Source organism: Osmerus eperlanus, chromosome 18 (genome assembly GCF_963692335.1).
Source record: "Osmerus eperlanus chromosome 18, fOsmEpe2.1, whole genome shotgun sequence".
Taxonomy (NCBI): domain Eukaryota; kingdom Metazoa; phylum Chordata; class Actinopteri; order Osmeriformes; family Osmeridae; genus Osmerus; species Osmerus eperlanus.
The window spans coordinates 10,886,658-10,905,933 of record NC_085035.1 but is presented as its reverse complement, the minus strand read 5'-3'; the positions used below and the strand labels follow the sequence as shown (position 1 = coordinate 10,905,933).

Below are 19,276 nucleotides of genomic sequence, written 5' to 3'. Positions count from 1 at the left end.
AGTTTATCTGTTCGTTCAATGGTTCCATATCTTCTTTGACCTTGATTGCGTTGACTATGACTTTGTTCTTGACTTCCGGATCGTTTGTAAGGCTTTCTTCTTTTCTGTCTGGCTGCTCTGGCCAGTCATTTACACTGTTCAACAAAAGGTTTGGCCCGTTGATCCAGGTTCCCCCTTGGACCAAGTTCTTTGCCTTCAGGCCTCTGCTGGCTTGACCTGCAGGATTCTCTGTCGTCCTAACATACTTCCATTGTGACGGCTTGGTTGCTTCTCTGATGAGTACAATTCTGTTAGCGACGAAGGTCTTGAAACAGGCTGTCAATGTATCTGAGCACCGTAGTGCTATCTGTCCAGAAGATGGATTGTTGCAGTGGGATCTTAAGTTATTGCTGTAGCATCTTGTCTACCTTCACTGCCACAACCGCTGCGGTCAGCTCAAGTCTTGGGATAGTGATCAACTTGAGTGGGGTTACTCTTGATTTCCCCATAAGGAACGCACAATGTTTCTTGCCTTCTGTATTCTCCAATAACAGATAAGACGCAGTGCCATATGCGTACTCTGAGGCATCAGAAAAATGGTGCAACTGCGCTGCAGCAGTGCATCCTAAATCCAAAGGCTTCAAACACCTGTTCACTCGAAAGTTGGAGAGGTGAGTAACATCTTCAATCCACTTTCTCCAATGTTCAGCATGCTTCTCACCGACATCTTCATCCCACCCATGTTGTTCTTTACAGAGTTCTTTCAACAGGAGTTTAGCTGGCAAGATGACCGGGGCCAGAAAGCCGAGGGGGTCGTAGATGGAATTGACAACTGATAAGATGCCTCTTCTGGTCATCGGTTTGTCTTGCAGCTTCATTTGGTATGTGAAATGATCTGATTCCGTGTCCCACTGGACACCGAGGGTCCTTTCAACTGGCAAAGCGTTGTGTCTCAGATCCAGGTCTTTCAATTCACTAGCTCTGTGAACCTCTGGGATTGACAGCAACACCTTCCTGCTGTTACTCATCCACTTTGCCAATGTAAAGCCCCCATTGGCACACAAAGTCCGTAGATCTTGAGCTAAAGCCACTGCATCATCTTCTGTTGCTAGGCTCTTCAAGCAGTCATCCACATAGAAGTTACGGAGGACTGTCTGAACGGCTTCTGGGGATGCAACGTCTCTGATCTTCAGCTGTTCTTCTTAGCGCATATGAGGCAACACTCGGCGAAGAGGTGGCTCCGAAGAGGTGCACTGTCATCCGGAATTCTTCCACAGGTTCAGTCAACTTGCCGTTTGGCCACCAAAGAAAACGTAAAAGGTCTGCGTCATGTTCTGGCACTTTAACCAGATAAAACATCGACTCGATGCCTGCCATTAACGCCACAGGTTCCTCACGAAATCTTAAAGGGGCGATTGACTGTTTTTTGGGGGTATTTCACACTGTTCCTTAAGGTCTCCGAATAGGGTATGTAACATTGGTTGGGTTGAAAATGGCCCGGGTGCTGTTCTATGCCCCCTGATAGATCCTCTGAAATTTTCCCGGGAAAAAACACTAGCTTTTCTCCTTTTATGGTATGCTCATTAATATTTAGATGAGCTGCGCGCTGATTGGTTGGTTTTCAACGAGTGAAGCAGGGGAGCAAAAACGCAACACGGCCAACAGCACTCACTGAAACACCGAAGGTGGAGACTTGAAATAAAAACGCGCAAATAAATCTATTGTGTCTACACAACACTGTTTTCAACAGATTGACTGGATATCATTTGAAATTATAACGTTAGTTGTTTCCACTTCTGTTGTCGAAGCAAACTGGATTGACTTAGGTGGGTAGAACGTTACAGCTTAGCAACCAAACTATATCGTTATTCAACTCAGCTTCAGTTAGCTTGCTCTAGACACCTTGCTGTAAAATAACCTGACAAAGATTTGGACAAACATGCATCGTGAATTGTAGATTTACATAACAACACGGGTTATTTATAACAGTCAGGAACATGAAACAACGTTAGCCCCATTGCCAATAAATTGGGCTAAATCATTCTACCTATGCTCTTGCGTTAGCAAGCTAAACTAGTTTACATGCCTACAGTCTAGGTGTTTTCGGTATCTAGCAGTTCTTGCATTCCTTGCAAATCAGCATTAATAAAAAAACAGATGAGCTAGAGTCTAGCTAACATTGACTAGACGGGTATGGCTGATGTTTGTCTATACCGAAGCGTAGAAGATCCCTGTGCAGTTCGACCCTGGACACATTTGCGCGAACCATTTCACCAAGGACGGTTTTGAAAACCTGGGACAATGTAGCTAAAGCAGGATTTGCTATGAAGCTGTTGCTGAAAAGAGGTGCATTCCGACCGTACGTTCATCTCAACCGCAAGCTGTAGTATGCTTTTGTCGGTAACAGTTATTAGCAATGCTAACGTATCCTGTATCTAGCACCTGCCTTTCTCCAGTTCTTTCAAATAGATAATCTAGACAGGCGTTAGCAATAGGCCAGACTGCTATTTGTTTTCTGGCTATTTTTTCGGAAGCTTCCCTTCTAATGCTGACTACAGCTAGTCTAGCTAGTCATTTGCTAAGTAAAGTATGTTGATGTGTTTATAAACGTATTTAGCATTCTACCTATGCTAGATACAGGAGACGTTAGCATTGCTAATAACTGTTACAGTAGCAACAAAATCATACTGTAGCCTACTTACAGCTTGCGGTTGCGATGAGCGTACGGTCGGAACAGCACATCTTTTCAGGTTCAGCTTCTTAGCAAATCCTGCTTGAAATTGTCCAAGGTTGTCAAAACTGTCTTGGGTGAAATGTTCAGAGCAAATTAATAATTGAGGGTCGAACTAAGCCGGGATCTTCTCATAGACAAACAGCAGCCATGCCTGTCGAATGTTTGGCTCCTTGGGAAGACTATGAGTATTAGCCTTCTCTTTACAGCCTGGAACACAGCATTTACGACCGTGGTCCATTTTCAATATCCTTGTTATACTTCAAAACGTTATTCTTTGTAATTGCTTAGAAGTAGCCTACACAGAGCAGCGCGCAGCTAAACTAGCATCGGAGATGTACGCCACCTCGGACTGGGCAGGAACACCAGTGAGTGGGCTGGTCTGGATGTAAATCTTGGGGCAGACAAAGATACAGACCAGAGCCAAAAAGGGCGGTCCCCCGTCTTACGTCACTCCGGTGGCAAAGCTAGCGTTTTACAGCCAAATTTTTGCATTTTGAGATTTGCATAGGAAAGAGGTGTCAATGGACTTTGATATTCACTGTATGTTCATTTTACCCACCGAACTGTCGTTATTCAACTATGACAAGGTAAAATCGGTTTTGCAATCAATCGCCCCTTTAAGAGGACACCAACCAATGTGTTGGTCATGTCGGGCCCTTGAAGCAACTCACTGTTCAAAGATCGATCCTGGAAGGATCGATCTGCGACTGCGGTGCAGTCAAAAAACACCCGGAGCTTTTTCTTCTTCGGGTGATAAACACTGTAGTGTGGTATGTAGAACACCCTGTTGTCGTCACGGTTCAGCTGGTGTGGTGGAACTTGAATGGCATAGCCCTTTTCAATGATCGTGTGCATGAATCTCTTGTAGTCTTCAAAGAACTCAGGATTCTTCTGTAGCTTTCTTTGCAGACAGGTTATGCGCTGTTCAGCAACGCACCGGTTGTTGGGCATTTTGACCTTCTCGTTCCTGAGTGGCAATCCAACACAGTAATGCCCCCTCTCGAACGTTGTAGTCTTCTGCACAGACTGCAAAAACTGCTTGTCTTCCTGGGACATCTCTTCTTTGTCGTCGTACTTTCGCTCTGGAAAATCAGTGTTGTACTGTTCGACTAGAAGTTTCTCAATTTCCATCACGGAGATCCTATTCACTGAAAGATGAAGTGACTCACTATCTTCGTCTTTCAGTTCTTTTCTTATGGGTCCGTTCACCACCCAGCCAATGGCGGTCTTGACAGCATATGGCCCTCCATCTTGACTGTTGATAATGTGCCATGGCTCCATTGCTCTCTCACAGTTGGCTCCAATAAGTAGGCCTATGTCAGCTTTTATTTCTGGCAAGCTCACTTCTTTGAGGTAAGGCCACTTCTGGATGTCTGACTGCTTACGTATGTTTCCAGTGTACACAGGTATGTTTCTGTGTGTGAACACCTTCGGCAGGTCAATGAAGCTGGTGTCTTCCCATCCGCACACTTCAAGGTCTGAGATAGCTAAACTGTTCATGAGCTTTGGTTCTTCAGGTTTGTCTTGTCCCATGGTGCTGAGAAGTATTTGTGTCGGTTTTCCTTTAACACTCAGTTTTCTTTGCAGGTCTTTCGTACAGAAGGTTGCTGTGCTTCCCGGGTCTAAAAAGGCGTATGTTTCTACACACTTGTTACTCTTCTTTGATTTAATTTTCACCGGTACTATTGACAGCACACATTCAGCGTCTCCGGCCCCTGTGAGGCTACAAGACTCTTGGTGGACAGAAACCTGAGCACATGATACTTGGCTTCCATGAGCATGTTCTTTCTTTTCAGACACAGCAGATCCTTCTTTGATTAAGTGCAGAATGTCCGGATGTTTCAACTTACATTCTTTACATTCAATTCTTCCTTTGCAGAATTTGCTGAGATGGCCAGGCATTAAGCATCTGAAACACAATCCCTTTGACTTCAATAAGTCCACTCGTTCTTTGTGTGGTTGAGCTTTGATTTTACTGCATGCAGCAAGAGTGTGAGGCTGCTGGCAGTACAGACACGGCTTATCGAAGGCGCTTGTGGTTTTGCGTGAGATCGCTGGCTTACCATGCGTTTCTTGAGGCCCTCTTTCTGCTGAAACATTGGTGGCGAAGCTGCTTCCACGTATTTCTTTCTTTGGGGGATACCTCTCTTTCTGTTATGTTTTTCCACTTGTAGATGGGCGGCTGTCTGGTATATTACCAAAGAGGGGATCTGATGCTATTTTAGCTTGACGGTCAATGTATTTCACCAAGTCAGCAAACTTTGCTCTTCTGCCACTTCGCTCTTTGATATCGAAAGCTCCAGCCCGCCAACGTTCTCTCATTTTGTACGGCAGTTTGGACACCATTGTCCGTAGATTGGTAGGGTTGTATATCTCGTCTAAGTATTCAATGTCCATCATGGTGTTGTGACATCCAATTAAGAACATTGCATAAGCACTCAATGCCTTTCCATCTTCAGACTTCACTTGCGGCCATTTTAGTGCTTTATCAATATACGCGCTGGCAATCCGTAGTTCGTAGTGCTTATGAAGTAACCGCTTTGCTTCAAGATAGCCTTTGCTTTGTGTCATATGAATGCAGCTGCGGACAAGCTTTTGGGGTTCCCCGGCTGTATACTGTTCCAAGAAGTACAATTTATCCTGTTCATTGTCAGTCTTCTGGTCTATTGCATGTTCGAATGCTCTGATGAAATATTTGAACTGTAGCGCATCGCCCTTGAACACAGGAATGTCCTTTGTTGGTAGCTGAGACAGCTGCTGTTGTTTTACAAGTAGCTCTGTGATTACATTCTGCCTTTGCATGACCTTTAGTATGTCATCATCTCTGTCCACTCGAGTGTTAGGCCGATGACTTGTGGCTGACTGAGACGGTGGTGGTTGAGAGTGCAGCATTGATTGTTGAATGCGAACGTTTGCGTTAGCTTGTTGCGGTATCCTTGTGCTAACCCTTTCCTTCTTCACATTCCCAAAATGCATATGGTAACTAACTATCTTCAGATCTTTCATATTCTTTAAGCACCTTTAATTTTGCTTGACTTTCAGCTAACGCCGTTTTCATCTCAAATTCTTTTTCAGCTTGAATTCTAGCGGTTTCAAATTCCTTTTCAGCTTGGATTCTAGCGGATTCAAATTCAAGCTCTTGCTTTCTCTTCAGTGCTGCAGCACGCTCTAGCAGAGCTGCATGTTGTGCTTCCTGCCTAACCAGTGTTGACGAAACACGTGATGCGGCTGTTGCATGACTTACTTGTGTTCCACATAGGCTACCACTTTCTGCATTTCTATCTCCTGCCTGGGAAATACTGTCATTTGGTCTAACAGCTTCTTGCAGGCTATCCATCCGATCAAATTATTTTTGCTGTACGTTTTCCATTGGCAGCACTGTGGCTGATTCATGCACAGCTGCTATCCATCTTTGTTTCTTTCATAAATTCTCTGATTGGTGCCATTTTAATTTCAAACCAATTATCCTGGTCAAACGTTCGTTCATCCTCAATAAAAAGATTTGCAACTTCACTGTTGAGACTTCTGAACTCTCCTACCAACTCTGCAAAATCTTTTTCCATTGCATCTTGCACATTTTGGACGTTTCTAGCATCACGCATTAATATCTCAAACTCCCTTATTGTGTTTGTCAGAGTTCCTAATTTTCGTCTCCTCAATGCAATGTATTTCTGCAACTTGTCTTCTAATGCCTTCTCAGTTAGCTTACGTGATCTTCCCTGCGCCATCATATCCTCCTCGCCTCTCTGTTCTTCCCCATCAGCCATCGTACACATTGCCGAGTTAATGCTCAACGATGACCAACAGTTGCTTCCGCGGACGATGCGTCGGACGGTTCACGCCTCCGCATCGTCCATTATCAGGTGATATTGGACAATGACTCATGATTGGACACTGAATGACTCATTCATAAAAATCAAGAAGGAGCAAACATTTTAATGTATTTCAAACTGTCATAATTCAAAATTGGCTGAATATTTGAAAAAGCTGAATCATTTGGGAATAGCTGAATGTCTTGTGAACATTTTAAAGGTTGAATGGTGTCTCTAGCTGAAAGTATGCTGAAGTAGTTACGTTTGAAAGAGGAAGCTTTTTAATGATTTGAAAGGATTTACCATTACTTTTAATGGGAGAATAATTTGCACAAAAACCTTAATATCTTAAAGTATAAAAGTGAGAAATACCAAAAGACATAGCACACATATCCTGAAGGAGCTGAACGTTTTGATACAAAAATTGTAGGAATCGGTGAAAGCATGCAGGACTAGTTAAACGACAAAAAACGGCGGAAGAACTAAGAAGTTGGAAAAACACTAGAGAGAATGCTGAACAGCATTCTCACAATAATAATATTTATGTGAGAGAACAAAGGTTGTGCCCTTGCCGAAGGCAAAGCACAACATCAATCAACAAAAATAATATGAAAAATAGTCTTGCCAACGTGTTTTTATAGACTATTATTGTAGTCTATATTATAAAATGTTACATTTTCTACAAATTGACATTTTTTGACTGATTTAAAATAAGCTTTTGTGTCACGTCAGAAAATCTGTAGTAAATCTTAAACCAACGCAATCGCTACCAAGACGAACACAGTCTAGTACTGTAGTAGTACAATTTACTGGGGAAGCTTCTCCACACAGGGCTATATTGCATTTTGCGTTGTTACTGACACATCCTTAGCTTCACTTTTCGCCACAAAAACGTAATTTGAATTTAAACCATCCAACGGAACGTAAATAAAAATACAACCAACGCAATCGCTACCAAGACGAACCTTTTGACACCGACGTTGTCTATGTAGTCCAAATATTGAGGGATACTTAGGGGTGTGAAAATAAACAATAATAATAAATACATATATATGTGAGAGAACGAAGGTTGTTCCCTTGCCGAAGGGAAGCACACCCAACCAGAGAGGGTACAATTTCTGGAGAAATTGTAGGGTGTGCATGCTTGCTGATGGGTCAATTTATTAACTGCTATTTTTGCAACTGATATTTCTGTATATTTGATATAAAAATGCCTACTTATTATTTATGAAGATCGCATAGATTTAAAAGAATAGCCCACATTTGTTGCTGCTCATGTACAATTCAAAATACAAAAAGTGAAGTGTAGCATGTCCCTGTACTTACTGTAAGTCGCTCTGGATACGGGCGTCTGCTAAAATGACTAAATGTACTGTAAATGTAGAATGACCTTAACCTATATGACTAAAACGTCACCTTAAGTTTTTCCCTTCTACTATAGTGATATTTTCATGCATTTAGCCCACTCATATTGCATTCATTCATTAAGAACCACCTTTGAAACAAGCTGAACCCCCTTGAAACAAGCTATTCTAAGTAGCTAACAACGTTCTCACCGGCAGTATTACTATTAGCTAGATGCAATCGCAATTGAAACAGTACCATCTGCTAACTGAAAATATGCCCCCAAAAAACGTAAATAAGCTTGACATTTATTTAGGGGGAAATTGCTAATTCAAAAGAAGTTTTCTGGAAGCGATCATTGTCAGTAACAATACCAAATACGACCATTTGATCATAGACTAGAGCCCTGCACGGTGGAGAAGCTGACCTCAGTAAATTGTGCTACGAGGAAGCTAGCCTAGCTGCTGTTGCTAGCCAAACTTAAGGGGATTGTTTGACTGCGCCGGAAATGAAAAACGTTTCTTTTGACATCAAGTTTAGGCTGTGGCATTGAAGACGCACCACACAAGCTTGAGTTTAAATACATTATTTAATGTGACGTTGCTTACTGTACATGCAAGTCTTGATTTGCTTAAATGTAACCTACATGTGCTGCTAGTACACCATGGCACGGCACGATACTCGCTGTACAACAGCACATCTATGCGCGTTGTATCCATGCGTCGTTGCTAACATGTGCTGACGTTATGACGTAGGCTAGTACTGAGTACCCTTTGTTGACACAAGGCACTTTTTGCCACAAAAACGTAATTTCAGCCTAAACCGTGCAACGGAACGTAAATTAAAATACAAGCAACTCAATCGTTACCAAAACGAAACTTTTGACACCTACGTTGTCTATGTAGTCCAAATATTGACGGATGCTTAGGGGGGCAAAAATAAAAAATAATAATATATATGTGAGAGAACAATGGTTGTGCCCTTACCGAAGGCAAAGCACACCGAATAAGAAAAGGTAGAAACACTTAAGTGGCTTCGCGGTTTGGCCACCAAATATAGCTGCAAGCAGCAATGGCGGATTCCTCCTAACATTTCAAACCATTGAAAAATTGGTCAGCCCACACTCTCCTGAAATGTTGTGTGTGTCAAGGGAAAGGCTGAGTGTGTGAGAATGTGGAGCAAGCGCGCGCTGAGGAGCAGGGGAAACATTTCATTGGAAATTTCCCTAGCAATTAGCCAAGCATTCATGTTTCAAATATTCGCCAAAAATCTACTTTTCATCTTACAGTCAACTTTTTCTCAGATTTGTGTACTAAACATTCTCAAGAGTCTTCATAAGAACTTTCGATATAATCAGAGTGTCAGTTTTTGACCGGCGGATGTGTAAAGCATTATATTAGCGTTAGCAATAAATTCAATTTGCTTTATATCAACAATTTCTGGAGCCTTTGCACATGGTAACATGTTGTAGTGTCTTCCTTGTGACATACCAAGTTACGTGTTGATATCTCAAAGATTTGCTGAGATTTGACCCAACTTCCTGTTTGGTTGCTTTTTTGCAGATTTTGATTGGCTGTGCCGGACAAACGGTTTTGAAAATCAAAAACGCCATGGGATAACTTTTGTGAGGCTTGGTCTGAAGATCATCTCTGGTAATTTTGAAGAAGATATGACAAAAATTGTAGGAGGAGTAGGCTTTCAAAGGTTTTTGATAAAACCGGAAATGGCGGAAAATCTGTAATACCATAAATTGACGTCATAGGGTGCGTTGAACTCGTCTTGATGCAGGGAATCCAATGGTACCTCATTTTTGAAAATCAGTCATACGGTTCAAAAGTTGCGTGTGTAAACACAAGTCAAACTTTGACCCATTGGTGGCGCTAGAGTGGTCTAATGGGATACATGAAACTTGGTGTAGGTATAGAAGGAACTGTCCTTAAAGAGTGTGCCAAATTTCACAAAAAGTTATCTAAGGGTTCTAGGGGCTGCCATTGACTCCCATGGAACTAGAATAATAATAATAAAACTAACAATAACAATAGGTTTCCTCCTTACGGAGGAATCCTACTTATGTAACATTGCAGATGCAGTAACTTCTGCACTATCTTTCTGCTGTAAATTAACCGGATGATGATGCATTTGACTAGCCTGGTCCTAACCAGACCCTCGTACATTTCATTTGTACAGAGGGTCTGGGATTGCTCCATTGACAAGCGTTAACTTCCTTGAAGGCGGGTACTCTGATGAAGTTTTAAACTATTGGATCTGCCCAGAGACACTCTGATCTGCCATAACCAATCGCTAGCGTTCGCCTTAGCCAACTCCTTCACCACTACTGTAACGGAGCTAGCTGCCGTAGCTGGAAAATCAAACTTTTCCCGAATCCGATGGGGAGGAGGGCACAATCATGGCCACCAACAAAACTTAGCAAAGATTGTTCTTGCTCCGGCTTTAACTTTTGGATATTCGGCAGCGACTCCGCCGCCATTACTGAACTACAACTACAACTCAAACTAGCGAACGACATCAACGTCATCATTCTCAGCCACTCCCTCTGTTCGCTGATTGGACCTACAGAAATGTTGTTTCCAAAAACCGACTAATACACTGAAATCCCGGACCTAGTACAGAAGCAAAATCAAAATTGAGCGGAAGTACGGAGGGCAGAGCCAGGCTAGCATTTGACATCCTGACTCTGCAACTACACTATTTACTCATCAATTAAGGTTGTTTACTAGTGATGTCTTCCAGCTCGTTAGTTCTGCCGCTATTAACTGCAACAATTTATATGGCCCTAAAGGATCGAAGTTTTCACTGTTTCACCAAGTCTTTTATGATATTATCTTGTCCCACCCTAACTTGTCCCTCAATTTTTGTACTACATGCACAATGTTGGTGTCAAAATATTCGTCTTGGTCCCGATTGCATTGTTTGTATTAGATTTTACGTTCTGTTGCACGGTTTAAGTTTAATTTAAGTTTTTGTGGCGGAAAGTGAAGCTAATGGTGGCTAACTAGCTAGCCACAGTCACTAACATCAATATGTCACAAACCTGTGTGCTCATTAACTTCTGGGAGATGGCTAGCAACTTAAAACTGCAAGACAGCTGCAGAAATGCCACAGGCAAAGGCCAGGGTGATAACTATTTGCTCCTTTAACATTGTGATAAAAAAAACTATTGTGAAATGTTATGTACATGTTATCCTAAGACGTTTGTTGGGTAATGTATTGTCTGTGTTTTGAACACCTCTCCTTGTGCTGAACTGTGTAGTGTACTCAGTGTTTGCTACTGTATCCCACAGTTTGTTTAATCACACAGTTTGTTTAACCCTGGGGGAAGGGGAATGCACATGAGGTGTGCATATCAGAATCAGAATGGGATTTATTCGCCATGAAAGTTTGCACAGACAGGGAATTTGCTTTGGCAGGAAGGTGCATACAATAAACATATAGGGACCTAAAATTTAAATATGTGGACTATCTATACTAAGGGTACATAAACTAGCAGTACTAAGTGGAATTAGAATTAAATGAAATATACAGTAAAATAAAATATAAGTTGCCGTAATTTACAATATAAAAATACAAAAATACAAATATTACAAAAAATACATATATTTTATATATATTCAAAATATAGATATTTTGTAATGCAGTGCAAAAAGCAGTGTGTTTTAAGCAGGAAGTCATTAGAGTCAGTGTGGTCCCTTGGCCTTGTTGAAGAGGCCAACAGCGGAAGGGAAGAAACTGTTTTTGTGGTGTGAGGTATTGGTCCTGATGGACCGCAGCCTTCTGCCGGAGGGGAGTGACTGAAACAGGGAGTGTCCAGGGTGGGAGGAGTCGGCCACAATCTTCCTCGCTCGCCTCAGGGTCCTCGAGGTGTGCAGGTCCTCGAGGGTAGGCAGATTGCAGCCGATCACCTTCTCAGCAGTGCGGATGATACGCTGCAGCCTGCTCTTGTCCTTGGCAGTGGCAGCAGCGTACCAGACGGTGATAGAGGAGGTGAGGATGGACTCAATGATATAGGTAAGATGCCCATGGGCTTACATTCCACCCTAACAGTGCGTTCACACTGCAGCGTTTTTTAACGCTCTGCATCGCTTGCCTTCCCACAGTACACCACGCTCGGGGGCGTGTTAGACAAATTAATACAGAGTTGTAGTTATCTAAGGTCACTGTTGTAGTCATGGCCAAGCGTGCAGATTTGGGTTCATGTACTCACAATATCGATCAAAATACCACTTTTACACAACATTTATGTAAGTGCAAGATTTTACTAGTGCAAGATTACAGTAGAATACATGTTACGCCACCGGTCACTCAACCAGTCGTTTGTAGGCTGGGCTAGCAGTGGCACAGAACAGTCACGTAATGTGACGAGACTGAATTTAAAAGTAGGCTATAAAAACACACTAGGAACAATGACGACATCGGCAACCATGCACCATGCATTATTAGTGTAATCTTTAAATTCAGGCTCGTCACATTAGTAACTTTGTTCTGAACAGAACTGGGTGTGCAGACACATACGAAAAGTTTCTCCTCCATCTTGAAATTGTGAAACCTAGAAATGTTTATCATGACCAAAGGTTGCTACGTTACAAGAAACAAGAAAACAATCCGATTGGCCAACGCTAGCGTTTTCACGCTCCTCATTTACATAAAGTTGAGAAAATCCAACTTGCAACGCTCCGCTCGCCTTCCCACAATGCCCTACGCGAGCGTCAACGCCTGGTTTCATTGAAAATGAATTGGAAGCCGACGCCACGCGCCGCCCGCTCCGCTGCAGTGTGAACGCACTGTAAGGAATACTTTTGTCTATACAACCTAGGTAAGACACTGGGCGGACCACCCCCTGTATTTTTGTTTAGGGAACCTTGATTGTGTGCCAGATTAGTTAAAGAGTGTTGTGCTATGGAGTTAGGACAGCTTATGGGTGGGGATGTTAAATATTAGATTTTTATGTTTTTTCCGTTTCTATATAATTGAAACGTAAGCCTATATCTACGAATGTGTGGTCTCAAGTATACATAAAGAAACATTTTTCAATGTGGGCGCATTCAAACAATCCCCTCAGTGAAGGTTGGTTAGCAACAGCAGCAGTGACAGGTGGGGGAGGTGCAGGACACACTTATGAGAGAGGCTGGTATAGAGAGAGTATTAGAGAAGCTGACAAAGTTGAATGCGCTTTTCCCTACTTACAATGCGGATAGCCGCTCACATGAGCCCAGTATTTTCAGACAGAGATGTTGTTACTGACAATCGCTTCACTTAAATTAGCCAGTTTTCCCAAAATTTATTTCAAGCTTATTTAAGTTTTTTTGGCATATTTTCAGTTTGCAGAAGGAAATGTTGTAATAAGGATTCCAGCTGAGATACTGACAGTGACAACGTTGTTATAATCAGCTTGTTTCAAAGTGGGTTCTTTATTAATGAATTAATGCAATATTTATGCTTAAAAATATCACTCGAAGGGAAAAACTTTAGGGGAAGTTTAAGCTATATATAGGTTAGGACCATTTTTACACAGGATTGCCCAATTTCTTCCGTTTTCATGCAACTGTTTCAACTATGTGAGGCTGCCACATAGTCTATCACCATATCACCTCTTATTATTTTGAAGTGTAAATGAGCAGCAACAAAAGTAAGCTTTTTAATTAGTGCTGTCAAATGATTACAATATTTAATCGCGATTAATCGCATTAATGTCATAGTTAACTCGCGATTAATCACAATTTTTATCTATTGTAAATGTCCCTTGATTTCTTTTTGTCCCATTATTTTTTCTAATTGTAATGCTCTTATCAACATGGAAACGTGGATTGGATTGGTTAGTTAGTTCAAATGTTTTTTTTAAATTGAAAACAACATTGCAACATTGCCTGACTGACGAGGGGGCGGAGAATTCGCATCAGCTGTGTGCTTGGCCATCAAGTGGTATTTCAGACTGGACGTGCTGCGATGAGAGCTCAGTTCACAACGACAAAACACACAATTTGGTCTTGTCAATGGAACCATTTGGCAACTTTTTTAAAGTAACCTTTCCATTCAGAATCTTATTGGCATCCATTTCGGCGTCTTGCGCTCGCTATCCACTCACAACGTAACGTTAGCCTACTACTCTTCGCAAGCCCAAACAAGTGTGTTGCAAACCCGTCTGCAACGGACGCACGCACACCTCACAATTTCCCCTGAAATTTTACCCTCTCTAGTTATACTTATTCCACTTCAAGATAGATGGTGTGGTAAGACTTTTTATGCCCAGCCAGAACAACGACGGAGCCAGGTATTCAAGTTTACTGTTACCTTAATCCAACACATTAAATACAATCATACTTAAAAAAAAAGAAATGTACAGTGAGGGAAAAATGTTTTTGATCCCCTGCTGATTTTGTATGTTTACCCACTGACAAAGAAATGATCTGTCTATAATTTTTATTTGAACAGTGAGAGACAAAATAGCAACAACAAAATCCAGAAAAAGCACGGCAAAATTGTTATAAATTGATTTGCATTTTAATGAGTGAAATAAGTATTTGACCCCTTTGCAAAACATGACTTAGTACTTGGTGGCAAAACCCTTGTTGGCAATCACAGAGGTCAGATGTTTCTTGTATTTGGCCCCATCAGTTGCACAAATCTCAGGAGGGATTTTGTCCCACTCCTTTTTGCAGATCTTCAATTCATTAAGGTTTCGAGGCTGACGTTTGGCAACTCGAATCTTCAACTCCCTTCACATATTTTCTGGGATTAAGGTCTGGAGACTGGCTAGGCCACTCCAGGACCTTAATGTGCTTCTTCTTGAGCCACGCCATTGTTGCCTTGGCAGTGTGTTTCGGGTCATTAGCACGCTGGAATACCCATCCACGACCCATTTTCAATGCCCTGGCTGAGGGAAGGAGGTTCTCACCCAAAATTTGACGGTACATGGCCCTGTCCATCGTCTCTTTGATGCGGTGAAATTGTCCTGTCCCCTTAGCAGAAAAACACCCCCAAAGCATAATGTTTCCACTAGGGTTGCAAAGGGGCGGAAAGGAATTTTGGCTCGGGAATTTTGAAAAAAAAATGTGCCAAGGTTTTTTTGCAAAAGCATATAACAGGGAACCTCAATGTAGTTGAGAACAAGACTATGCACGCCTAGCTGTGGTGGAAATTTTGAATACAGTTATAATGTATGTGTTTTATATATAAGGAATGTGTTTTAAGAGAAGTTTAAAGTTGGTGAAGAAGCTTGAAACAATGAATGTTGATGAATGGAGTCAAACTGTCACTGAGCAGTGCTGACCAATCACAGAGACCGCTATATTGATGGATTGACCATCAGAAGAACCATTTGATCTAAAGTTTATATAAGGTAGCGTTTATGAATGTTCGCGATCACTCTTGCGAACGATCTGTGGCTAGCACGTCCTTCGTTATGACTGATCACAAAGTACTTTGTTAAATCTTATGCTAATGTACAAGCTAAATAAATTGTAATGAAACCGCCATCTCTTGACTATTCAAATCTATACAGTGCCACTAAGATTCTTCCATTGCACTAGCTCAGCTGGACCCTGAATGCAGCTGGTTGGGAACATTGGCTGTTTATCAATCCGAAGAACGCTGAGAACAAGTACATTCTTTTGAAGAACGTTCTTGCAAGCGTCCTTGCGAGAATGGTCTTGCAGGTCCGCAAGGACTTCTGGGAAATCAGAAGCGTTCTCGCTGGTTAAGTCACCATCCGATGCATCCTCGATAAAAGGGGCAGATCAGGAACATTTCCGGGTATTTTTGGAGTTCTTGGTGACTTGTGTTCTTTGGATTGGAACTGTACTTGGGCAATGAAAGATGACGTGAAACGAGTTCGCAAGAACACAAGAACGGAAAAAAACGTGGATTGATAAACAGCCATTGTCTGCCAGAAACATAAACCTAAACGTAAAACGTTCTGTTGTTTTTGAACGTCTTTGTCATCAGTGTTGCGTCTGAACGTTTCAGCCCTATGCCTGGCAAGTGTGAGAGCTCCGAATTGCGTAGAGGCCAAGAGCGGTATTGCAGACAGAGATTTCAATTATAGCTTGCAACATATTGAAATATAACATTTTTGGAGCTGTGAACTTAGTTAAAGATTTTGAATTATGAACTATGAACTGAACTAGTTCATGTAGAAAGTGAACTTTCCCAACACTGCTTGTCATTACCTAGCATATTGATTACTTGGTAAACTGAAGCCATGTTCATTTTAATACCAAGTTTATTTGTATACAGTAGACTAACTTTTAACAGCAGTGAGAGTAGGATGTATGTATGTCCACACAAAAGTTGTATTATAAATGTTTGCATGCATGTCTGCTTATGGCAAGGTAAATACAGTTAAATTACGCCCAAATTTCCAGTTTATTCCTGTTAATTCCCGTATATTCCCGTTAATTCCTGTGGAAAGTTTCCAACTTTGAATATTCCCATGAATTTTGCAACCCTAGTTTCCATCTCAGTGTTTGACGGTGGGGATGGTGTTTTTGGGGTCATAGGTAGCATTCCTCCTCTTCCAAACATGGCGAGTTGAGTTGATGCCAAAGAGCTTTGGGTCTCATCTGACCACAACACTTTCGCCCAGTTCTCCTCTGAATAATTCGGATGTTCATTGACAAACGGGCCTGTACATGTGCTTTCTTGAGCAGGGGGACCTTGCGGGTGCTGTAGGATTTCAGTCCTTCACGGCGTAGTGTGTTACCAATTGTTTTCTTGGTGACCACGGTCCCAGCTGCCTTGAGATCATTGACAAGATCTTCCTGTGTAGGTGATTCCTCACCGTTGTCATCATCATTACAACTCCACGAGGTGAGATATTGCATGGAGCCCCAGACCGAGGGAGATTGACAGTTCTTTTGTGTTTCTTCCATTTGCAAGCTATCACACCAACTGTTGTCACCTTCTCACCAAGCTGCTTGGTGATGGTCTTGTAGCCCATTCCTGCCTTGTCTAGGTATACAATCTTGTCCCTGACATCCTTGGACAGCTCTTTGGTCTTGGCCATGGTGGAGAGTTTGGAATCTGATTGATTGATTGCTTCTGTGGACAGGTGTCTTTTATACAGGTAACAAACTGAGATTAGGAGCGCTCCCTTTAAGAGTGTGCTCCTAATCTCAGCTCGTTACCTGTATAAAAGACACCTGGGAGCCAGAAATCTTTCTAATTGAGAGGGGGTCAAATATTTATTTCACTCATTAAAATGCAAATCAATTTATAACAATTTTGATCTTTTTGTTTGTTATTCTGTCTCTCACTGTTCAAATAAACCATAAAAATTATAGACTGATAATTTCTTTGTCAGTGGGCAAATGGACAAAATCAGCACAGAATAAAAATAAATAAAAAATATCCTCACTGTATATCACTAGCACTTGGAAATCAACAGGGCACCATCTTTAAAGAGCTTTGATGCTTAGTCAACTTAATATTAGGTCTATGGTCTGATAGCAAACAAAGCAATACAAATCCTAATCTGTAGTGGCTTTGTTAATTAACTAATGACATTTGTAGAATTGTTGTACAGATAATTGATAATACAAAGCAGCATCCAGACACTACATGTGAAATATGGTGTGGCATTATATATTCTTAGTGAAAAAATAAATGTATGGGAGGATTAAAAAGTACAACAAAAGAAAGCCCATTATGAATATAAAAAAGTCTATGAAACAGTAGAATACTATTTGTAGGGTAAATATATATAAAAAATATTACAATTGGTATGTTGTGTTTTGTATGATTACCTTATCTGAGGAATACTTCCACAGCTCTACACTGTCCATGCTGTTTCTCTTGGAAAACTTAGGTCTTGCTCCTACGGTGGAAAAGACACAGAAAAAAAACTTGTTGAGAAGTTCTCCACTCCCCATGGGTGTGCTGCAGTCATGCCAAGTGCCATTGACCAGCACAACAGGTTATTGGTCAATACACCCCCCCCCACGCCTCCGCATCATCCATTATTGTGTGATATTGTACACCTCGTCGTCCACTATCCCTTCCGTAACAACTTCCTTGTCTGAAGACTAGGGGGGTCATGTGACCGACTGTCCGCGCTGTAACTAGGGAAAACCGCCTTGCGGTTATCCATTCCAATCGGATTTTGAATGGCATCAATTGCTCTACAGGACTTATGATCATCGTTTGATACCCATGTTGTGCTTAATTGCTTTAATAATCTATCAGTCCCACCACAATACTAGCTCAACAGCGCAAATACAGGGAAACAAAGCTAAGTGCTTGGAAGTGTGTTTGGAAGCTAGTACTGTAGCTGGCTAACACAGCAGCATCCTATGCTTTAGAGAACTGGATTATATGCTACAGAAGAGCACAACATAGCAGGTATAATGTACGATTTTCCTCAACTGGACGAGGCTGAATGGAATCATAGTGCTCCGCTCCATGTCAGAGGTAGGTAGAGAGTCAGCTAACTACGAGTAGTAATAATAGTATACTAATGACTAGGGGTGGAACGGTACACTGAACGGTTCGGATCATACCGAAGTTGAACTTTATTTTTGTCTTGTTTCAGTGATTGGCACACCTGGGTTATGGCGTCAGATATTTTTAGTCATTTAGCACACGCCAGATGCGTTATATGCTTTAGCATGTTAGATGTATTTCCACTCACACCCCACAACCAGTGGCGTGCGGTGATCAGTAAGAGGCTAGGCACTTGAATGGGAAAATGTGTCCAAACTTTTGACTGGTAGTGTACATGTTGAAGAATACAGGATCAAAGTGCGCAAGTAAGTTTTTTGCTTGTCGTCCGCAGTGAACGGACAGTAAAAGCACTGCTTATTCAAAAAAAATTATTGTATTTGATTATGCGTAACTGCTCCATTCGTCATCGTAACGTCTAAACAATTGGAATAACACACATATTGCATATATAAATCACAAGAATAAACAGAATAAAAATACAAATACAAGTTTATTAAATAAAATGATTTCATAAAAAAGTTTACGTTTGAATTTTGGCAGGGTAGGCAGTGCCTACCCATACCCATGGGGTATAGGAGAAGACAAGGTGCTGCTCATTGTGACAGATAACGGCTCCAACATTGTCAAGGCTGTGTGGCTGCTCAGGGATAAAAAGCGAGAGCAGAGCCCTGACTCAGATGGTGCTCCCTCTCAGGCGCAGCCAACAGGTGTTGGAGATGAAGAGGATGAACTGTGGATGGAGTCGGAGGGGTCAGACGAGGAGGATGAGACTGAGACTGGAGGCGTTGAACTTGACCTGCCAGAAGATGGGGAGAACAACAAGTTCCAGAGAATGCCATGTCTGGCCCACACCCTTCAACTCACACTTAAAGATGTCATGAAGCACCCAAGTGTTCATTCAGTCATAACGAAAGCAAGAGCACTAGTACACACTGTGAGGAAATCGTCAGCG

At 41.8% G+C, this 19,276-nt stretch overlaps 1 protein-coding gene across 2 annotated transcripts in view; it reads right to left on the bottom strand.

The window, feature by feature from the left end:
* The window catches only part of gpsm1b (G protein signaling modulator 1b), a 152,648-nt gene that overhangs the window by 56,347 nt on the left and 77,025 nt on the right, over positions 1–19,276 (bottom strand). For both annotated transcript variants that reach the window (XM_062484704.1, XM_062484703.1), the window contains exon 10: positions 17,628–17,698. In XM_062484704.1, the coding sequence (XP_062340688.1) occupies positions 17,628–17,698 (71 nt within the window). The remainder of the gene's footprint in view (positions 1–17,627; positions 17,699–19,276) is intronic.